Source organism: Lissotriton vulgaris, chromosome 10 (assembly GCF_964263255.1).
Source record: "Lissotriton vulgaris chromosome 10, aLisVul1.2, whole genome shotgun sequence".
Classification (NCBI taxonomy): domain Eukaryota; kingdom Metazoa; phylum Chordata; class Amphibia; order Caudata; family Salamandridae; genus Lissotriton; species Lissotriton vulgaris.
In genome coordinates this window covers 667631494-667653698 of record NC_141698.1, presented here as the reverse complement: position 1 = coordinate 667653698, position 22205 = coordinate 667631494, and the positions used below count along the sequence as shown (strand labels likewise).

The following is a 22205-nucleotide window of genomic DNA, read 5'->3' as shown; positions in this document are numbered from 1 at the left end:
TGCGTACATTAGGAATGACTCCTTGAGATACAAGACATAAGATTTCCCAGCTGTAACTTACATGTGCGTGTGCGGCCAGACACTCCCCCAACTCACCGGTCTCCCCCACCCTCTCCACCGCCCTCCCCGTCCTCATCCTCAGACTCTGTATCCCCAGGGGTGAACAACTCCGCACTCGTACCATCCGAATCTTCGGCCGCCTCACCCAGCACTCGCATCATTCTTCACGCAAGCAGGTCGTCCTGCAGTTTGACATCTCTACGCACAGTCTGCATAAAGGTTTCCTCCGCCAGGGACCATTCCCCCACATCCCTAAGCCAGTGTGACATCTCCGGGGCCCTCTGTCCCATCCACGTGATGGCCACCCTCCTCCTCGCCAGTACTAGAAGTAGCTGTAACATCTTGTAGGGCAGAGTACATTTCCTGGGCTTGGGGACTAAGGCTAACAAGCAGTGAAGGGGGGTCAGTTCCATCCGGAGTGCAGTAACTCTGCAAATGTGCGCCACCACCGACTGCCAGAAGGCGTAAACCAGTGGGCAGTCCCATGCTAGATGAAGAAAGGAGGCCCCCGGCGCGCCACATCTTGGGCAGTTATCGCGCTTGTCCGGGGCAATACGCTTCAAAGCAACCGGGGTCACATACGTTCGGTGTAAGAAGTTAAAGTGTGTCAATTTGAACCGTGCGTTGCACGACACCTTCCGGGTGAGTGTACCAATGCGTTTGCGCTGTGTTGGGTCTAAGGCAACCCCCAGGTCAGCCTCCCAGGCCGCCCATGTCGGAGGGACCGGTGGCGTGGAGTCCTGCCGCATGGCTGAGTACAATAGTGTTACCAGCCTCCTGCCCCTACCACAGGATAGGATAATATTGAGGGTATGGGACACAGGGGGCGCATCAGGGAATTGCGGCCAAGTGTCTCGTGCCATTGCATGTAGGCCCCTGTAGTGTAGGAACTGTCCCTCCCCGAGTCCGAACGTCTCTGTTGCCCGTTTGAAAGATAGGAACGTATCGTCTGGGTAGAGATCTGCCAACAGCTCGCACCCACCCGCTCTCCAGTCATGGAAAGGCATGTGTACCTCCATGTCCGCCACCGGGGCCATGATCCATATCGGCAGCTCTCTGTGAAAGGGGGCCCTCCGTAGGATTTTTTCCACAACACGCTGCCAAATGGCTGCGGTGTGGCGCACTACATATGGCAGCGTCGCATCCGCGCCCCTGCCGCGCATCAGGGCCATCTGTACCGCTCTCTCATCTGCACTACCCTCAAGGAGCCGAAGTTCCCAGGTGTCCGCATCCGCGAACCACCTGGCAGCTGGCAACAGCTGAGCTGCATAGTAGTAGAGGTCGAATCTCGGCGCCTCCAACCCCCCCTCCTCCCAGCTGCGGACCACCGTGTGCAAGGCAACTCTACTACGCCTGCCCGCCCAGAGTAAAGACGTAAGGAGAGTATTAAGAGTGCGGAACATCCGCGGGGGAAGTGGGCACAGCGAATTCTGTAACACGTACAGTACCCGCGGCAGGACAAACAATTATAAAACGCTAAGAAACACAATTAAAATTATCAGAAAAGTAAAAGTAACAAAGGGAAGAAGTGAAAAGACAAAAAAAAAAATAGGAAAAACAGGAACATCTTTATTTATATATTTCTATGTTTTTTTTTGTTTTCGGCTATAGAAGAGATACTCTCTAAAAATAGAAAAGTGGCGCCTAAAATTACAGTTGGCACCAGCTGCTTTATTTCTGGAAAACTGCCTTTGCAAATCACTGCAGGCTATGGAGTGGACACGCTAGATTTATCTGTAACAGCTTCCCAAACCGTGAGCAGTTCAAACCAGAACAAGCACTGGCGTTGCCAATAGGTTTCGCATTTGGAAAGTTGGAGCTATTGGTTTTGTAAATGACATTTTATATTTATATATTGTTATTGACAATGCCAATAACGATATATAAATATAAAATGTAATTTACAAAACCAATAGCTCCAACTTTCCAAATGCGAAACCTATTGGCAACGCCATTGCTTGTTTATGGGTTCGCCTTTCGAACCATTGCACAAGTGCCCCATGAGACTTTTGTCTTTCAAGACTTTTTTTCAGGTGGCAATTACCTCGGCAAGGAGGGTAAGTGAGCTTCAAGCTCTTAGTTCAAAGCCCCTGTTTTTGTCCATTCATGCTGATCGAATGGTTCTCAGGACCAGGGCTGCTTTTCTGCCGAAGGTGGTAACTCCATTTCATCTGGGGCAGTCCGTTACCCTCCCTACCTTCTATCCTCCCCCTCACCCTTCCAAGGAGGAGGAAAGGCTTCACTGCTTGGACCCTAAGAGGGCGGTGAGTTTCTACCTGGACAGGACAGGACAGAGAGTTCAGGTCGGACGACCAGCTGTTGGTTGGTTTTCCTGGCTGCAAGAAGGGGAAGGCGGTGCAGAAGCGCACGCTCTCGAGATGGATTGTTTTATGGATCAAGATCTGCTACTCCCCGGCGGGTAAGGAACCTCCAGAGGGTATAAGGCCTCATTCTACTAGAGCAAAGTCTTCAACATCTGCTCTTTCCAGAGGTGTACCTGTTGAGGAGATTTGTAGAGCCGCGACTTGGGCCTCCCTCCACACTTTCGCGAAGCATTACTGCTTGGATACCGAGGAGAGGAGGGACGGCCACTTTGCTCGCTCTGTTCTCCAAGATATCCTGGTATAGGAGAGTGGACACCCTCCTCTGGGACTGGGGACTGCTGTGGACTCTATTCATAAGGTGAGCAATCCACTGGCAGATGTATCTATCAGAAGAACACGTTGCTTACCTTCGGTAACGCTTTTTCTGGTAGATACTCACTGACTCACCTGCCTCCCCGTTGTCCATTCTTCTATACCTGAGTTGATTGTCAAGGACATGTTTTATTTTAATTGCATTTCTGCATTTGCTTCACACTGTGTGTGTTATCTTGACATTTGTGTACTGTGTATACTGTGTATATATCTACTGTCATCGGTCCGTCCGTGTGCCATGAAGGCACGGAAAAAAGGGCGGAACTGATGTCATCACGCCGGCGTGGGCCTATTGTGGTGTCAGTGACGTCAGCGGAGAGGCACGCGAAACCGTGCCTCTATGACGTCGTCCACGTCGGCACAAAGCTACAAAAAGAATTTCCGAATGTTGCTGATGCAAGGGGATATTCACAAGGTGAGGAATCCACAGGCAGATACTGTATCTACCAGAAAAAGCGTTACCGAAGGTAAGTAACTTGTTCTTTAAGTTCACTGTGACATATGCTGTAGTCACACTGCCAATACAAGCACCTCCACTATCAGAATCATGGCTTTCACACACTTACTTGTCCACTCTTCCCTAACACCACTTCCAAAGTTACTTTCTCATTGCTTCCTGAGATCCAGCCTCAGTGCTGCTATTCCCCACCAAGTTTAGAGTGTTGGTATCATAAGTCTTCTACATGTTTCCTCGCTTTTTTACAGCTGGCTTTGAGTTTCTCTAACCTGCAGCATTCAAAAAGCACAGATAGCTTTTTTCTTTTTACCTAACTGTGATTCTTGGTTATAACCGAAGTCCTCCACATTTTCACGGTTTCAGAATATGTTGGTTTCTTTTGGTAATAATCGACTTGTTCCAAAACAGGTTCCCTTAATCTGTATTTCCTCAGTCACATTGGACTTCACTGAGAAATAGGTGGGCGATTTCCTGATCATTTTATAGGGTGAAAAACCTCCTCTAGTATGTGGGGTACAGTGGTAAGCCACCCCACATCTTTTCATTTGTAGAATCACTAGCATCACCTCGAAAAGCCAAAATAAGTTTGATCACCCTTCTACCATTATATTTACTCTGTCAACAACCCAATCTGTTGGTTTGTTGAAAGGACAATGCGTTTCTATTGTATTTCATTCCACTTGTTGGAAGAAAATGTCACATCTTTGTTAAAATAAACTGAAAACCATTGACTGACTGCTCCTGACATTGGTTAACCCTCCTTAAAAAAGATATATTGAGTACCAAGATGTCATCCGAAATAAGCAAACTGAAATAATTAAACCCCACCCACTTAAAATTAATCTCAAAGATCAACATTGTGTAACATTTCAGTGACCTCCAACTCGCCTAGTAAATATATATCAAGATGATGCAAGGGTCAATCGGGAAGAACTACAGAATGCTTCTATGTTTATATGTTGTTTGGAATGATTGGAACCAGAACACATGTTGGTAGGCTCATCCTTATTGTTCTACATATATGCAATCAATAAGTTGTTGTCACTAAAGGGATATCGGAAGTAGCTGCCAATGTTGATTTTCTTAGATCGTGAAGAACATGCCAAAACAAACCTATCGCTTCTAAGCAATAACTTTCCTTCACTATCAGGCTCCCTACTAATCATGTGAAAAAGCAGCCTCATTTTATTTCTATTCTCTAATCTTTCGGCCAGTTCCCTACAACATAATCTGCAATCCTTTTCAGATTATAGTCCTGTTTCATTGATTCAAACCATTCTATCTTGCGAATATCCAATGCTAGCATTTCCAGGACAATATATACTGCAGCTCCCATTCACCCTCCAAAATGACCTTTTATTTCCATGACCATGTAACGTTGATGCTGGATCTACTCCTAGGATTGGTCACATTATTAAAGGGTGTTTGGGAATTGTCATGCGAGAAATAGCAATAATTAGCGTCCTGCTCCTTGACAGCTGCTTTCTCTGACTTGGCTGCAGAGTTTTTTTTGTAAAACTCATGTCTCTAGCCAGGCAGTACTGAGTAAATGTTATTTGTAATTTCCACAAAGGAGTGGTAAAGCCAAGTCACTAAGTGGGCAACTCTCCTCTTGCCAATCATCTCCCATTGCAATCCGGAAGGGAAAAGCCCAGAATTGGCCAAAAAGATGAGTGTTGGGCTTTACATAGTTCAAATTATTTCTTTATTACCAGACTGGATTCTGATCTGGATGTAGAATGTACTGAAAAATCAAACCCGTATACAACTTTAATAGTGTCTCCTGAGCATAGCCCAAGAGCCCAAGGGGCTGTACCAAGAAAAGGGAAGCTAACATGCCTTTTACCTGTACAGGTAAGTGCAATTTTGTGTAGATTTATATTGCTTGTCTTCTCGAGCTCTGCTGAAACACACTACCAAGCTATGAAGGAAGCAAAGTGTTGCGTTTATGAGGGTACGGCACGGGTACTCCGAATCTTTTTTTCCGCTGACTTTCAGTCCGCATACCATTACTCCGTGAGGTCTTTGACCTCGCATACCATCACTCCGCATTTTTTCACAATGCATGTGCATTTACCACGCATGCCTTTACAACGAATTACGTTGTAAAGGCATGTATGGTAAATGCACATGCGTTGTAAAAAAAATAGACTTCAAGAAGATGGAACCAGGAGGAGTGTGGAACCACGACGACAAGAGAGGTAAGGAGGTTTGGGTTAATTTTTTAGGGGTGGGGGGTCGTGCTGGGGTAGTGATTGTGTAGTGTTAGTGTAGTGTAGAGTTGTGGTGGTTGTGTAGTGTAGGGTCGTGCTGGGGGTAGTGTTATAGTGTTTAGGGTAGTGTTGTAGTGTAGGGTCATGCTGGTGGTAGTGTTTTAGGGTTTAGGGTAGTGTTGTAGTGTTTGTGTAGTGTAGGGTCATGCTGGGGGTAGTGTTGTAGTGTTTATGTAGTGTAGGGTCATGCTGGGGTAGTGTTTTAGAGTTTAGAGAAGTGTTGTAGTGTTTGTGTAGTGTAGGGTCATGCTGGGGGTAGTGTTTTAGGGTTTAGGGGAGTGTTGTAGTGTTTGTGTAGTGTCATGCTGGGGGTAGTGTTTTAGGGTTTAGGGTAGTATTGTAGTGTTTGTGTAGTGTAGGGTCATATAGGGGGTAGTGTTTTAGGGTTTAGAGTAGTGTTGTAGTGTTTGTGTAGTGTCATGCAGGGGGTAGTGTTTTAGGGTCGTGTTTGTGTAGTGTAGGGTAGTGTATGTGTAGTGTAGGGTAGTGTTTTAGGGTTTAGGGTTGTGTTTGTGTAGGGTGGTGTTTGTGTAGTGTAGGTTAGTTTTTTTGCAGGGTACTCCCTTACCTTTAAAACTTTTACAATGAGTATACCTTTATCATGTATGCCTTTGCGTTGTAAAGGCATGCGTGGTAAAGGCATATTCGTTGTAAAAGTTTGCGTTGTGTTAATTTGCGTTGTGTTAATTTGCGGAGTGATAGTATTTGCGGAATCATTTTTGCGGAGTGATGGTATGCGGGGTAGTTGTATGCGGGAAAACGTCATATATTAGTTTATGAGGTGTCTGTGCAAGTTTCATCAATAAGGTTAGCAGAGCTTTCCCTCAGGGCTAGTTAACCCCTTCGCTGCTCTGAGGCACAGTGGAGCTGTGCTTATGAAGAGCTGAGCTCGTCATGAACAATGGGATTCTAGTAGGAGCAGCACAGGAGGGTAAAACCATTAGCAGCCAAGGTGTTAAAAAGTCCTGTGCCTCTACACTGTGAATTAGCTATCACTTGTGGTATGCTTCCACATAACCTGTTAAGGGAATAGTAGGCTCTTTTCCATTATATCTCGCTAGACAATCTTTGCTGGGAAAGGGGTGCACCCACATTGTACATCTGCTAGGGGGAATAACAAAACATATGGAGCAACTCCCATGGGATTGAAATGTATATCCATTTGGTAGAACATATTCTGCACTGTCCAGAATGGTCAAAATTAATTTGAGTCTGAATCAGAACACTTTTACAGCAGACCAATCGTGAATGTCAGGGTGGTGGTGGGGGAAGTTGGGGATGGGGGGGTTGGGGAGAGGGGTAGGGCACACGAACGCAACTCATTTCACCATGAAGCAGGAGTAATTTCCCACCCATTCAGAAGTATGTCTTTCCACCACGTCTGCCCACATTACACGTCTGCCCACATTACATTTGATTGCGTCAGCTATAATTTCTTTGTATTGACTGACTGAAATAGTATTAATAGTGTCTTTTGATGTTTAAATAAGAGAGGCTCACAGTAAAACAAATGTATTGCTGTTCCATTTTCGTAACAAATTGTGATAAATTGTTCATGTAGTCAAAAACAAATCCCGGCGACACATTAAGTTCCATAATCTTTTTTTGGTTCACCAACCCGGTGTATTTTCATAGTTGCTGAGTTACTTTCATCAACAGAAGCTTCGTCAGGGTGTGGAGGAAATGTTATTTCGACTGTACCAACCTATCCTCTGGAGAGGATTAAAGGTATTTTTTTGTTGTGAGAATGTGTGGACTTTTTCTTCTTTTTGCTGTTTTGCATAGTTATGTTTTGCTGTTATGTATTAATATTATTTGCTTTTATGTGCTAATATTACAAAAATATTTGATGTTTGGCACAACATTTACTAGCTTGGATGACAATTATGTGTTAGTTCACTCATATCCTTGTCACATTTCAAAGAAGAGGACTCTTACGGTCGGAGGATGAACATTATAACGACTTCTGCAAAATTAAATGGTATGTTTCTCATGCTTTATACACACAGCTGGATTCAAGTCACTCTTGATGTTCTACTTTCAGTTTCCTAGCAATCATTTTTATCCTTGTTCTTTTTTTTATACCCCAGAAAGTCATGCAGTTTGAACTTTTTTCGCTCCATTTATAGTTGTAGTCATTTTTAGGTCTCGCCTCTCAATGTGCATGCGCATTGAGCAGAGCGAGACTATAGCGACTTAAACAGACTTTACCCAACTGGGCGAATTGGTGCTGTGCTCGTGCGCTTTTAGGTCAATGCGCAAGCGCATTGACCTAAAATACGCGTGCACATCATCAAATCGCCAGTTGGGTAAAGTCTGTTCCCCAGCAGCTCTTCCCGCTCCGCCCCACAAGCTTCCCCCTGCGTGCGCTCTGCCTCAGCCGCACTCCTCCCACACCTTTGAAGTGAAGCTTAGCTTCACTTCAAAGGCCCCTGCTGCTTCACACCCTCATCGCAGCTCTCCCCGCTCCGCCCCCTCCCCTGCCCGCCGTGTCGCATTACTCCTCCCCCCTCCCACAGCAATGCCCTCCACAGGCTTCTTTGTTTTTCAAGCGGAAGGGAATGCTTTCCCTGCTGCTTGTTACATTTGCGTTAATTGCAATCTATGAAAAGTGAAGGACAAACTTGCCCATTTCGTGTGACTCAATACACCGACTGCTAACTCTATTTGCATAGAGCGTTTGTCCATGGCCAGGTTTTCTCTCTAGCTTGTCTTTTGATTTGTGTAATGCTGAACTTTAAAAACACGTTTTTATTAAGTGGTTTGAGCTTCCCTTGATGAGCTGTGCTCCAAAGATAATTTACACCCAAGAGCCCCCAGTGTCAGAGATGTCAGAAAGACAGCTCACATATTAATATACTTATGGACAACCTATGGCGAGGACGACCTCTTAGTAAGACCGAGGCTGGCAATCTTCCATTTGCTCTATAGACATGGCACCTATGGAATTTCCACTTTATTAAGGTGTGCTATACACTTATATAAACAAACCACAGACTTTTATGTGCTCCCATTAACTGCGCCGTCTTTTATTCAGCCACATCGCCAAAGGCTTGCCATTTTTGTCTTATTCATTCAAAGCTTTGAAATCGTGAATGAATCTTGCCACCCATCCGTTGAAAGTAGACAACTGCTGGGGCTTGGCCACTTATATTTCTCATCGAAATGGAACCGATCTTGGCCCGGGCTTTTACATCTAAAGAGAAGTATGAAAAAGACAAACTGTTGCGCGCTTTGCTGGATTCAAGGCATTTTAATCAAGTGCGTCGGACGTGGCAGGTGATAAATGGGGCAGGATAAAGTTTACAGCTTCCGCTTACGGGGTTCGTGCTATATCAAGAGGCACGTGATTGGCCACGCAAGAATGTATAGGTTGGTTCAACACTGTTGGCAAATGTATGTGGTATAACCTCAGAGAAAAGTGAATTCCGTATTGTTTTCCGAGTTGAAGAATCAGTCCCAGAAAGGTATTCCCCAATCCTTGGGGTTTTACTGATAATTGCAGAGTACTGAAATGGAATTACCACACATAAACAATAGATTCAGATTCAGAAATGCTTTATTCGATTTTAGCAAAGTATAAAATCATAAACAATAACATTAAAACTGAGTTTACGGTTACTCCAGATCTGTGCAACGTCAATTTAAGGTTTTCATTTTTATTTTCCCACGGTGAACAGAAAGATACTTCAATCAAAAAAAAGTTCTTGTCTTTCAGTTTTGAGCGGCAGGCTGATGCTGTTAGTGCTATGAAGACTGCCTAAACGTAATAGTTTAAATAATTCTTTGTTTATAATGTTTTACTGTGTCTCTTAGCGGGCCTGTTTTGGGGATTTGTTTAGGTTATTGATAATTATAGTATGATGCTTCCCAATTGTACAGTTATACTCCTCCTTTGGTTTATTCAAGGACTATCTTATATTTATCAAAGACTTGATTTCCGGACTGGTACGTTTTGAAGCTTGTTTGTTGCAATAGTGTGTTTTGAACAAGTATAAACAAACAAAAAAAAACACAATTTGTTTGGTTATTTATCTAATACTAAAAGGACTGCTGTTGTCATAATGCAAATCATCTGTACGTTTGTTTAACGATGATTTGTGTCACTCATTTCACTGGGACGCTAGCAAGACATTTAATCATTACATGGTGAGGTGGCAAGAGATTCTTGTATGTCACTGTTCAGAGGTAGAAAGTCAAAGATTTATTAGTTTATTAGACGTTCCAATGAGCTTGACATGGAGACCTATGATAATACCCCAAGAATGATGGAAACTGAAGGATACACATTGTTTTTTAGGGCTCAAGATGCGTTCAAATCAGTTTGACAATTATTGAGTCATCGAGTCACGTAGGGAAGCTCATGTGTGAGGAAAAGTACATCAACAATATATTCCTGATACAGTTTGTTTTCAAAAAGTCTCTGCTTGACCAAAAAGAAAAACGAAACAGAGGCACTATTGTGTCTTGTATCGAGCTAATGGCTCAGGAGTGTTGTAACAAATGTGCAACGGATTTGTCATGGTGGCAAGAAAGAGAATGCAGGGTAACTACTTTGGGAAGAGGACCAAGAGAAGCTAGAAGTTCTATAAAAGACACCCTCACTCATCCTCACCCCCTCATCCTCCCACACCCTCACTCACCCTCACACCCCTCACAACCCTCTCACCCTCACTCAGCCTCACACCTTCACCCTCCCTCACCCACCCTCACCCCTTCACCCTCACGCACCCTCAGTCACCCTCACACCCTCACCTTCACACCCCCTAACCCCTCACACACCCTCACTCACGTAAATACAAAACATGGTGCATTCCAAATGCTATAGGTGTCACATTCGCGAAAATTAGAACTATTGGCGTTGTAAATGACAAAGCTATCAATTTAGCTATTTTAAAAACCAACAAATAAATAAAATATTTGTCATTTACAAGACCAATAGCTCCAACCTTTCTAATGCGAGACCTATTGCATTTCCAATGCTTGTTTAGAGTTGTCTTGTGGGTTTGAAAGTCCTTGGCTCAGTCACTGTCTTCCTTTCTCTTGATATCACCATTTCAGACTAACCTGTCTTCTATCACAAGTCTGCTGCTAAGTTATCCACTCTACTGTGTCACCTTTGATCTAAAGGAGAGTATTTAATTAAAATTTACCCACCTTATAACATTGGTATCTACTGTTCCCGGTCTAGACCGTTTGGCGACTAAAAGTTGTTGACAGCTTATCGTTAGTAATGAGATACCCACCTTTTAAACTGCCCTACAGGATAGGTGCTTACCTGTATTTCCGGTTAAATCCATCTAGTCATTATGACTAGGATACTCTGTTCTCCCAGACCCTCGCGTTCTCTTCCTACCTCTAGTGCTAGACTAGCATGCAAACTGTCAGTGTGGTAAATATGGTTGGGATGGCATACTACTGTCTAGTGGGTTGGAGCGAGGAGTTCCCTGTGCGTAACCTCAAGAAGTTGGGTTGCCATATTAGATTATAGTAGTTCTCTCTGGCTCCCGTATATGGTGCCTCAGTGCATGTCTCTGTGCTGCTCCCTCCTATTAAGTCTTTTCCCAATGCAGACCATTATAGCCACGTTGTGTCTTGTCTGGATCAATACACACTTCAGTAGAGCATAGAACAGTCATTTTGTTATCAAGCCATTGAATTGAACTTCAAAAAAATACCACCTACTCAGAAAAGCCCAATTGTATTGCCACTGCATCATTAATTCCCTGTATTCTCCAGATGAGGAAGAATAACTACAGCAACAGCCTGTGGATGGATCAGGCCTGTTTGGAGTGAATACACATAGCTTTTGATTATTGTGGGATAATATCCACCACTTTACCTTCTAAGTTGACAAGTATGAAGTCTGAAAATGAATACAGTATTTGGATTTTTTGTGAAACAAAGGTCAATACTAATGATGAAATTAGTTGTTAATAGTACTCTTTTTCTGTGAATCGCTTTTCCAGACCATGATTTGCTGCTGCCAATGGAGGGTTGCCTCTGATATACTGAAATCCCGCTGCATATGAGCTCCCCATGAAATGTCCTGCTCTACTTTTTGATTTTACAGAAATAATATATAATCTTCTTATAGGGTCTTTCAGCCAGCCCTCCTCATCCATTTGTGTTTGTGTTCACATTTGTCTACCCACTTCAACAAAAGGCATGGGGCCATTTCCACCACCAACTAACTTCTGTGGGTCAGCACAAATTACACATCCACTCATAATTTAGTTCCTCAATTCCCGGGACTACAATGTGTTCTTTCTGAGACCCAAAACATTTCTTGGGTTTGTACATCTAGTTTGAATTTTTTTATTTTTATAGATGGGTGTGGGCCCATTAGCTCCCTCAACAATACATTGTCCTAAAACCAGTGTAAAAAAAAAGCTTTGACAAAGACAAAAATATGACACAATGTCAATTGTCTATGCAGGGTGCTTGTTTATTTAATTTGCTAATGTTTCAGCCATTTTTTTTTCAAGCTTTGTTTTTAGACTATATATTTTTTTAACATAATGTCCCTGAGTCCATTTTATTTCAAATGTTTGAGCAAAAACATTGTGTGATACTGGATATTATTGGATGTACACAAAGCATTTGACCTACTGTAAAACAAGAGAGATGCACTTAAATTTGCTTTGTTCCCTTGAAATGTTTACGTGCAGCTTGAGGTATGAGTAGTTGATTGGATTGGAATCATGGGCTTCAAAATCTTCATTTATGCTGGGTCAGTTAGCAAAATTACGAGTTCACCCTTTGATTTTGGTGAAGCTTTGTGCACTGGCACAGATGAGGGGATTGTAGTAGGAGAAGAACTCTGTTGCTGGCCTCATCGAAGATTCAGGGATAGACTCTAGTTTTGAAGAAAATGCCTATTATTGCTTGGATCTGCAGACAAATCTGCGTACTGCCTTGCATGCAACTCTACCCTATTCATCCCAAGAACTGCCAAAGTTTGACTTCTTCAATTCTTGCTAAGAAGACATGCTGCATGGAGGCTATAAAGGACTGTGAGCGCCGGGCACAAGTCTTTGTGACCGCGGAGGCTTACTAGGAAGTTCCAGTGCAGAAACGAAGCATGTAATACTGAATTTTGTACTCTAAGAATATTCTGCGGTGCGCTCCTCAGCCAGACCAACATCACTCAGAAATCCTTGATAAAAACTAACATAGATCTATACCTACACATTTTTGTTTGAGCTAAATGCCCTATTTTGGTTGACATTACAGAAGTCAAAAAAGTGCTTAATCGTGAAATTTTATTGAACTAGTACTCAATGCAAGTCCTGTTTATTTTTGTAGGCACTGCACTCACTGGATAATCTATTATCCATTTTTTTTGTATGTTCAGTGTACTTCAGTTTCCACTGCCCAATATTAGACTCAAACTGTGGTGACCGATGTTAAAGCATCTCATTTTTTAGAGAGAAGGATTACATTTTGGCTTATAATGCAGCGGTAAGCTGGCCAAAAGATAAGCTTACTCGCATTGTAAGGCAGCGCATAGCTTTGGTCCAACTATAACCTTATAAGAGCATATGACTAGAATAATTTTCAAAACATTGAGGTGCAATGGAAAATTGAGAGACTATAACCCACCATGCCCTGACTACAGGAAATGGCTATGGCTAGTCATAGCAACTCTTCTTTCTGGGAAAGCCTCACATCAGAGGTGTGAGAACATAGCTATCTGTTGAAATGTGTACAGCAACATGGGAATTGCTTTTCTCAATATAAAGCAGCAAGCTGCGAGTCAAAGTTTTAAAGATACAAAGCATGTACTTTTACAGTGAGCTAATATGCCTGCTAGATGCATTTTACTATTTATTTTATGGCAATACATTTTTCCCTTTACATTCTTTATAAGACTTTGCTGCTTCGCAAGAGACTTTCAGGGTGCCAGAATTATTAGCTGCATTTTGATCAACATTTGCTTATCCTTCTCTTCTGCTACATATGCTATCTTAGGTCCCACGATATATTTAAGTGTTTTATTCTTTTTTTCCTGTATTGACCTGCATTTATACACATGGGAATAAAAGTATGGTTATTTGCCATTCTCCACTTCCCATCATCCACCCGCAAGAGACTTGTGTAATCATTATGTTTTTTCCTTTAATATTTAGTCATCTGTTAACTGCTCATTCTTTTTTCTACTGCGGCCTATTGTCTGTTCACCTGCAAAGGTGAAAGATGGCCAGGGAAGTGTTCCCAAATCTACATCAATGTTCGCTTCCCAGTTATCCCACATTTATTTCATAGGACATCCTCTTCCTTCTTAGAACACCTATTCCGCTGCCATGCACCAGTCATTGTTTCTTTTCTGCTGCAGAATGCCCGGTGGTTGGGTGCTTTCCCATTTTATTTTGTGACGTTTCTTTTGGCAATTGCAAGTCCTTGATTAATTGATTAACATTTTATACCTAGCCATTTCGGTTTCTTCTCATACTCTCAACGCTGGTCAGGTCTCAGTCTGCAATAAGATCCCTTTTATTTCTTCTAACCTAGTTTCAATTTTTGACCTGTTTTGACTTTGAAGCTAATTTTGATAGTCTCCAACCCCCCCCCCCCCAATCCCCCGTTTCTGATGGGCACTCCCCATACATAAAGTCCTGCATCTCACCAATACCTTGTTGCTGTTTGTCTCTTCCAAGACTTTGATTTATTATGTGTGGTTGGCAATTTTAATTAATAACACTTTTTATGGTTGCTTTTTTCCTATGAGGAAAACAGTACAACAAAAAACAAACGTGCCATTAGTCCGTATGGTTCATCTCCGAGTACCAGCACAAGGCACCCACCTTAAATACGCCGATCAGCTGATTACTTGCTGGAATCGGAAAAACGCTCGTTTCTCTGCCGCCATTTCCACGAGCGAGGAGCCGAGAGACACGCCCATCTCTGTTGGCCACGCCCCTCCTACGCCTAAGCCCCTACTATAAATCCATGAATCCTTGCCGGAAGCGCAGCGGACGTGCGCAGCGGGCGCGACAATGGCGCGCCGAAGCCGCGCCAAAGGGGTGCCAGTCTGCGCCAGTCCGCGCCGGACCCGCGCCTAGGGCCCAAACTCCTAGCTTGCCTCCACACCTTCCTAGTAAGTCACTGAAATACTCTTCCACCGACCTGACAGAGATTCGAAACACCATGTTCTGCCAGGACTGCCCACTTCTTAACTTAGACGAGCATTCCTACGTGATTCGCAAAGCCTGCCCTAAATGCTATTTTGAACTCATTCACCCCCTCACTCAGATACCCCTAATTCCAGGGGCACCATATAATGAGACCACAAGCATTAAGTGCGCACTGGTGAATGCTAGATCTATGTGTAAACATAGAGAAGAGGTGGCCGAATTAATATCGGCACACAAACTGGATATTCTGTTCATAACAGAAACATGGGCAGACCTGGCTTCTGACCCCGATCTTGTGACAGCCGTCCCTGAGGGCTATTATATTGTCAGACAAGATAGACCGGCCGGAAAAAAAGGAGGCGGCCTCGCCATAATTCTACGGCAAAACCTAGCAGTAAAAACCGGAACTTCAAACACCATCCCTGCTGAAACATTATCTTTCTCTATCACGCTCTCCCCCACCCAAGTGTTCAATGGAGTTTTGCTCTATCGTCCCCCAGCGGCCCGAACACCTTTTCTCCAATCCATTAGCACTTTATTAGAAACAGTGCCAGAAGTCTCTGACTTCACAATACTCGGAGATTTCAACTTTCATTTAGAAAACACATTAGACAAAGATACTTTGAGCCTGATTGAGGACCTTAAGGCCGTTGGCTTAGACCAGTTGGTTACCTCACCCACACATAAAGCAGGTCACATTCTTGACGGACTGTTCACGAATAACCCGGCCATCGCCACCCCTACTGTAACTCCCATTGTATGGTCAGATCATGCAGTGGTGGTTTTCTACGTTTGTGTCAAGAAACACAAAAATCAACCCTCGGCAAAAAAGCTACAGAGGCCCAGTAGGGATTGGAAAAATATAGATATGAACACACTAGCTGAGATTCTTGAAAATACTAAACCACCTATAGTACCAGACCCTCACCTAGCAGCAAATAATTATAACCAATGGCTTACAGATACCTTTAATCAAGTAGCGCCTCTAAAGAGAGTGCGGTTAAATCGTGCAATACCATGAGCCCCATGGTTCTCTGAACTGCTAAGAATAGAAAGACAGAAATGCCGCAATCTAGAAAGGCGCTGGCAAGTTAAGTATGATAACGACGACAAAGAAAAATACAAACAAGCGCTATCAGACTACAGGAAGACGCTAAGACTGGAAAAAAGCAAATATTTCTGTGAACAGATAGAAAGAGCACAGAACTCCAGTAAGCAATTATACCAGGCAGTGGCTACACTAACAACGATACCAACAGCCAATACCACGGAGACTTCCCAAGACTTCTGTAATAAAATGGCTGATTTTTTCAGGACCAAGGTAACAGAAATCTTTGATAAATTTAATAATATCACGAATGGGGAACTGTCAGATAGTACCAAGAACGTAGAATTCACATCCTCATCTCTGAATGAATTTATCCCTCCATCACTGCCAGAAATAAAAGATCTCATTAAAACTACTATGTCAGGTTCCCCTCTTGATCCTTGTCCACCAACCATCATCAAACTAACTTCTGATGTGGTAGCACCTATCCTGGAGAACATCTGCGGTACCATCTGTGAAACAGGAAAATATCCCCAAAATTGGAAAACTGCTATAATAAAGCCACTTTTAAAGAAACCAACCCTTAACACCTTGGAATTAAAAAGTTATCGCCCTATAGCAGCCCTCCCTTATCCATCAAAAATACTTGAAAAAGTCATAAACAAACAGCTGGCTACCTACATTGATCAAAACAACCTGTTAGATAACACCCAGTTCGGGTTCAGGAGAGGACATGGAACGGAGACGGCGCTCATCAAGGCTTCTGAAGAGATCAGACAGATCATGGACCAGGGCGGTTCGGCTGTTTTGATCCTGTTAGATCTATCAGCGGCCTTTGACACGGTCGATCACAACATCTTAATCGACCGTGTCAAAGCCATGGGCATAAAGGGCAAGGCTGCGGAACTTCTGGCCTCTTTCCTGGCCAACAGAGAACAGTCAGTGAAGATGGAGAACTTCTATTCACCAACGTTTGTGCTGCCTTGCGGAGTCCCCCAGGGATCCTCGCTGAGTCCGACACTTTTTAACATCTATGTGTCGGACTTGGCGAGGGTCATTAAAACCTATGGAATGGGAGTGACTTCGTACGCCGACGATACTCAGCTGGTGTTGGCAGTACATAAGAACGGGATCGAAGTGGCAGCCAACTTTCAGACTGGCATGAGAGCCATTAGTCGTTGGATGGACAGTAACTGTCTAAAACTAAACACCGATAAGACCGAGGTAATGGTGTTTGGAGACCTAAAACCATCTTGGTCTCCGATCTGGTGGCCACCGGAAATGGGCAATCCACCGATCCCAGTCTCAAAGGTTAGAAATCTAGGAGTGTTGTTCGACAACAAACTAAGCTTCATTAATCACGCCAACGCAGTAGTCTCCTCTTCCTTCTTCACGCTACGGAAAGTGAAAAAGCTACTACCCTACCTTCCACTGTCTGCAGGGAAAACCCTGATGTCCTCCTTGGTGTTATCCAAGGTGGACTATTGTAATGGGCTTCTGCTGAATGCTCAGGAGCAGGTCTTCAAAAAGCTACAAATGGTGCAGAACGCCGCGGCGCGAATCCTGACCAAAACTCCCAAGTTTGCGCCGATCTCATCAGTCGTTTACCAACTGCACTGGCTCCCAATAAAAAAGAGAACAAAATTCAAGGCTTTGTGTATTATATACAGGGCACTGAACAGCCAAGGACCCGACTTTTTTAGAGAATCACTGCAGCTGTATGCTCCCAAAAGAGCGCTAAGATCTGCCTCATCCGCATCCCTATGCATTCAACGAGTGAGAACAGTCACCTGGGGAGACAGACGCTTCTTGGTGGCTGCCTCAAGGCTTTGGAACTCCTTGCCCCATCACATAAAAACCAGCGCTTCACTGTTGCTCTTCAGAAGGCAAGTGAAGACATGGTTATTCACTCAATAATGCACAGGAAGTGCTTCTCTGTCTGCCCAGCGCCGAGACACCATTCGTGGTATTTGTTCGCGCTTTAGAAATTTAGAAAAAAAAAAATAAATAAACAGATATAGCAGAAATGATGGTACAGTGCTGAAACTCGCAGACAATAGTCTGGTTAGATGGCCTAGTTGGTTGACGACTGAATCCAGGTTGTCCCAAATCTTTACATACTTCCTTTGAGCCCCTCGAGCTCTGTACACTTGTTTTCTATTGCTGCACAGTGGCTCATCCCATTAGTACATTTGGTAAGTGATGGGACACGGGTGTCTCAGCAGTGTTGAGCTATATCTCTCTTCACCACCAGGTAGTCCATGGCGCTAGAGCTTGGGTACTCCAGAATTCCTTCAAATAGCTAATGAGGCCAAGCAGAGAGATTTTAGGTTCTATTTCAATTTGAAAGAGAACCCAGAGAGTTTAGCCGTTTTGGGCAGCCATGTACCCTGCCACAGCAGTCGCAGCTGTGATTGTGGCGTGCCATTTGAGGTTCTGTAGTGCAGCATGCCAGCAGAGAACATCGGTCACCACAGTTTGAGTCTAACAATGGGCAGTGGAAACTGAAGTACACTGAACATACAAAAAAATGGATAATAGATTATCCAGTGAGTGCAGTGCCTACAAAAATAAACAGGACTTGCATTGAGTACTAGTTCAATAAAATTTCACAATTAAACACTTTTTTGACTTCTGTAATGTCAACCAAAATAGGGCATGAGCCTCAAACAAAAATGTGTAGGTATAGATCTATGTTAGTTTTTATCAAGGATTTCTGAGGGATGTTGGTCTGGCTGAGGAGCGCACTGCAGAATATTCTTAGAGTACAAAATTCAGTATTACATGCTTAGTTTCTGCACTGGAACTTCCTAGTAAGCCTCCGCGGTCACAAAGATGTGTGCCGGGCGCTCACAGTCCTTTATAGCCTCCATGCAGCATGTCTTCGTAGCAAGGCAGTATAGCAAGGGGCATGGAATGAGGTGGGGGTGGCGGCCTTACTGAACAGTAGGTTAAAAATTCCATGGGGGAAGAATGAGGTCCCACTCCAGCCTCACAGCAAGAACATCTCTGTTCGCGTAGAGCCAGTCTTTTATGGGGGATCATATTAGACTCCTATTAGTATAGTTTTAGATCGGCCCAGAACAATCCCAACTCCTATGGCGTTAAGCAACTGCTTTCTAAGGAGACCTGGGGAGTTTTCCCTGCCCATATGAATGCACTATTTTGGCTCTGTAAAGAACGTGGACTGCCATACATAGAGATAGTGCTGGAGGACATATAGAGAACAAGGGAGAGTGCTTAATATTTTTTTTGTCTCCGACACAGATGGCTGTATGATTAACTCCTAGTATCGCTGTTGGGAGAGAGCGATTGCCACGCCTAGGCAATGACAGCTAATAAGCAGAAACAATGTTCACAAGGAACTCCTCTATCTATCTATATATATATATATATATATATATATATATATATATATATATATATATATATATATATATACGGATGTATGTCTGTCTGTCCTTAATGCATTACTACACCATTCATCCGATCGCCATGAAACTTTGGGAAGTTGTTGAGTACACTCCAGCGAAGGTTTCTGGCATTTTTTTTTAAATACCGCCCCCCCAGGGCCCTCAATCTTTCGAATACTGAAATTTTCAGCGAATTTGGGAGCATCGTCGACAGTTATGCCCCCAAACGGAAATCGATTGGTCGATCTACATCTGAAGCACAAAAGAAAAAGGCGTTACAAGCTTCAGAAACAGACTAGCAACGGGAAGCAAGATTAGAAGCTGTTCGAACACAAACTGCTCAAGCCCGTTCTTCTCAAACGAACGAGCAACGAGAATCAAGATTGGAAACAGATCGATTACGCACTGCTCAAGCCTGCTCGAATGAAACAGAAGAGCAACGAGAATCAAGATTGGAACCGATCAATTACGCACTGCTCAAGCCCACTCGAATGAAACAGGAGAGCAACGAGAATTAAAATTGGAAGCCGGTCGAGTACGCACTTCTCAAGCCACACTTTCAAATGTTTTCCATATTAAAATGAATAAGTTTCAATAAAAATGACACAATGTAAATTGAATGTTATCATAACGAGTTTCCTTAAATTTCCTTTCTTCTGAGATCGCAGCAACGCCCGGCGGGTAAGCTACTTTTTAATAAAAATTAATATTTGCAGCCATTGGTGTATTCTGCGTGACTCGAACAGACAGATACAGAATGAAACCTTAACTCAATAAGGCATACCAATATTTTAACAAGGTCTTACAAAATGTTTTGAAGTCCTCACTTCAGCCAAAGTGAGTGTTATTTATTTTCGCAAAACAGTATTTCACATACAAACCGGCACAAAATATTTACTGTCTGTGTATTTGCATTATATACATTTTTCACATTTGAAAAAGATTTGTGAACCCCAGTGAAATGACCATAACCAAACCAGTGAAATATATGTGGTGCTATTGGAAAACTTGTGGCGGTGGTTATTAGTAAATAAAAGAGGTGCCAATTGGAGATGTAATACAATCAATTCTTCAAGGACAACTATATGATTTGTTGGGGCTCTCCTTTTTTGTTTTTTGAAATATTCTACGACGTTTCAACCCTCTTGTGGTACGGGGTCTCTTCAAGACAGAGATTCTGGGGATGAGCAACACAATGAGAGTGCCGGAATAGTAGAAGCAAACAAATGCCAGTAACAGCAGCCTGCTGTCTTGAGGATCCGTTTCCCTGACTGTCACCGGTTATACCATTACCACGCTCCATGCCTCCTATTATTGAAGCATTACCCTCAATACGTTGATGCTACTCACAACTCAGAAACTGGCATTGTCTACTTAAAAGTAACCTTCACTGCTAATTAAAGCCTTCCTGACAGTAACTATCTAATACATGATACCATGCCTCAAGTGGTTAATGAAGTACTGCCCTCATCCTTGGACACTACTCACAACTAAGACTTGGACCTACAGTAATTCCTGTTACAGTGAACAACAACTGAAGCCAAGCTATGGCTTTCGTATAAAGGGAATTACGTATCCTTACCATCATTGAGAAGTACCAAGAAATAGATTAAGGAGGACTTCTACTATTCGGGCACCCTCAAGGCGTGTGCTGTGTCTGCCAGGAGGAGGGCACTATCATCCTCAAGTTCATGTGCACAGGTTAGTGCAAGTGTAAACGCGAAGGCAATGTGTAATGCTTCTGTTAGGCATTAAGTTATTCTGATCTGTGTGGACCAAGGAGTGTATAGCCTCTTCTGTAGTAGGGGATCTCTGTGTATAGTCATGATCTAGTGAATAGTCCCGCCCATGTGCGTGGGCCCCGGCAATCAAAAATAATCCCTTAAGTTGTCAAAAAATGCAGAACTGCAAAGACACTTAAGAGAGAATTTAAAGACAAATAATGCAGCCTATATCCACAGGCTACACTGTCCAGTACTTCAACTAGAAATTCCACCAAAAACAACACACAAACAGCACAGCCTGCCCAGTTTCCTCCATAGAGAAACTTGCCTCTACCATTAAAAGCCTCTGGAATGATAGAGAGGAAGACATGGACAGACAAGCCCCATAGGCTGCCATTATGTGGCTTAAATAGGATACTGTACCTTTAGGAGAACTTTCCAGAACTTCTCCCAGAATGCACAGCAGGTCCCTTTTACTTTCATTTCTTTTTTCCGGCTCCTTCTAACAGGACCCTGGTGCATTGAGCTCTCCCTTTTTCAAGGGTTTATTGGAATTTTGTGCACTTTTGGTTTTAAGTGTTTTCAGTTTGTGTACTTGGTGTTTCCCTTCACTCCTGTGTATTTGTTCAGGCTTTTTAGGGCTCTAAAATGCCTGCTCTCTTCGACAAGTGCCCAGCATGTGGAAGGAAGAAGTCCAAGACTGATCCACACGACGTCTGCATACTCTGTCTCCCTGATGCACATGTCCCTGAAGAATGTGACATCTGCCAGAACTTTTCAGCAAGGACCTTGAGGGAAAGGCTGAAGATTAGGCTTCAAGGCCTAGAGGAGAGACGACTGCAGGCTGCAGGTGGGTCTGGGCAGGCTGGGAAGGCTCCCTCTGCTGAGGCCTCTGGAGGGCTCCCCAGAGGCAGGAAGCCCAGCAAACGGTCCCGGTCTCCATCTGCGTCGATTGCATCGACGACATCGAGAGGAATGACGACGGTGTGTTCCCCATCTCCCCGGGGCTCCGGGTCGAGACGGCATGAAGGATCGACGTCGAAGGGCCTGGGTAGGCCGCCGTCGAGATCACCGTCGACTGATTCTTCGTCGTCGTCTTCGACGTCTGCGTCGAGCCATCGACGTCGAAGAAGCGACAGGCGTCGGCGCTCGCAGTCGAGGTGGCAACGCCGGTCGCAGTCGAGAAGACGGTCGCGTCGAGGGGATCTTCGACGTCGAGGACCTCGAGAAAGCGGTCGGCGTCCAGAAGGAGTCGACGCTCATCGTCTAGGACTGAACGTTCGACGTCGCGGAGGCAGCGTTCGGCGTCGAGGAAGAAGCATTCGACGTCGCGGAGGCGGCGTTCGACACCGGAGTCGCGGAGGCGGCGATATACGCAGGAAAAGTGACGCTCTGCG

At 43.9% G+C, this 22205-nt stretch overlaps 1 protein-coding gene across 1 annotated transcript in view; it reads left to right on the top strand.

Annotated features, from left to right (window-relative positions):
* Positions 1 to 22205, top strand: part of NCAPG2 (non-SMC condensin II complex subunit G2) — a 431039-nt gene that overhangs the window by 67936 nt on the left and 340898 nt on the right. The window contains exon 10 of the mRNA XM_086941500.1: positions 7122 to 7214. Within this exon, the coding sequence (XP_086797626.1) occupies positions 7122 to 7214 (93 nt within the window). The remainder of the gene's footprint in view (positions 1 to 7121; positions 7215 to 22205) is intronic.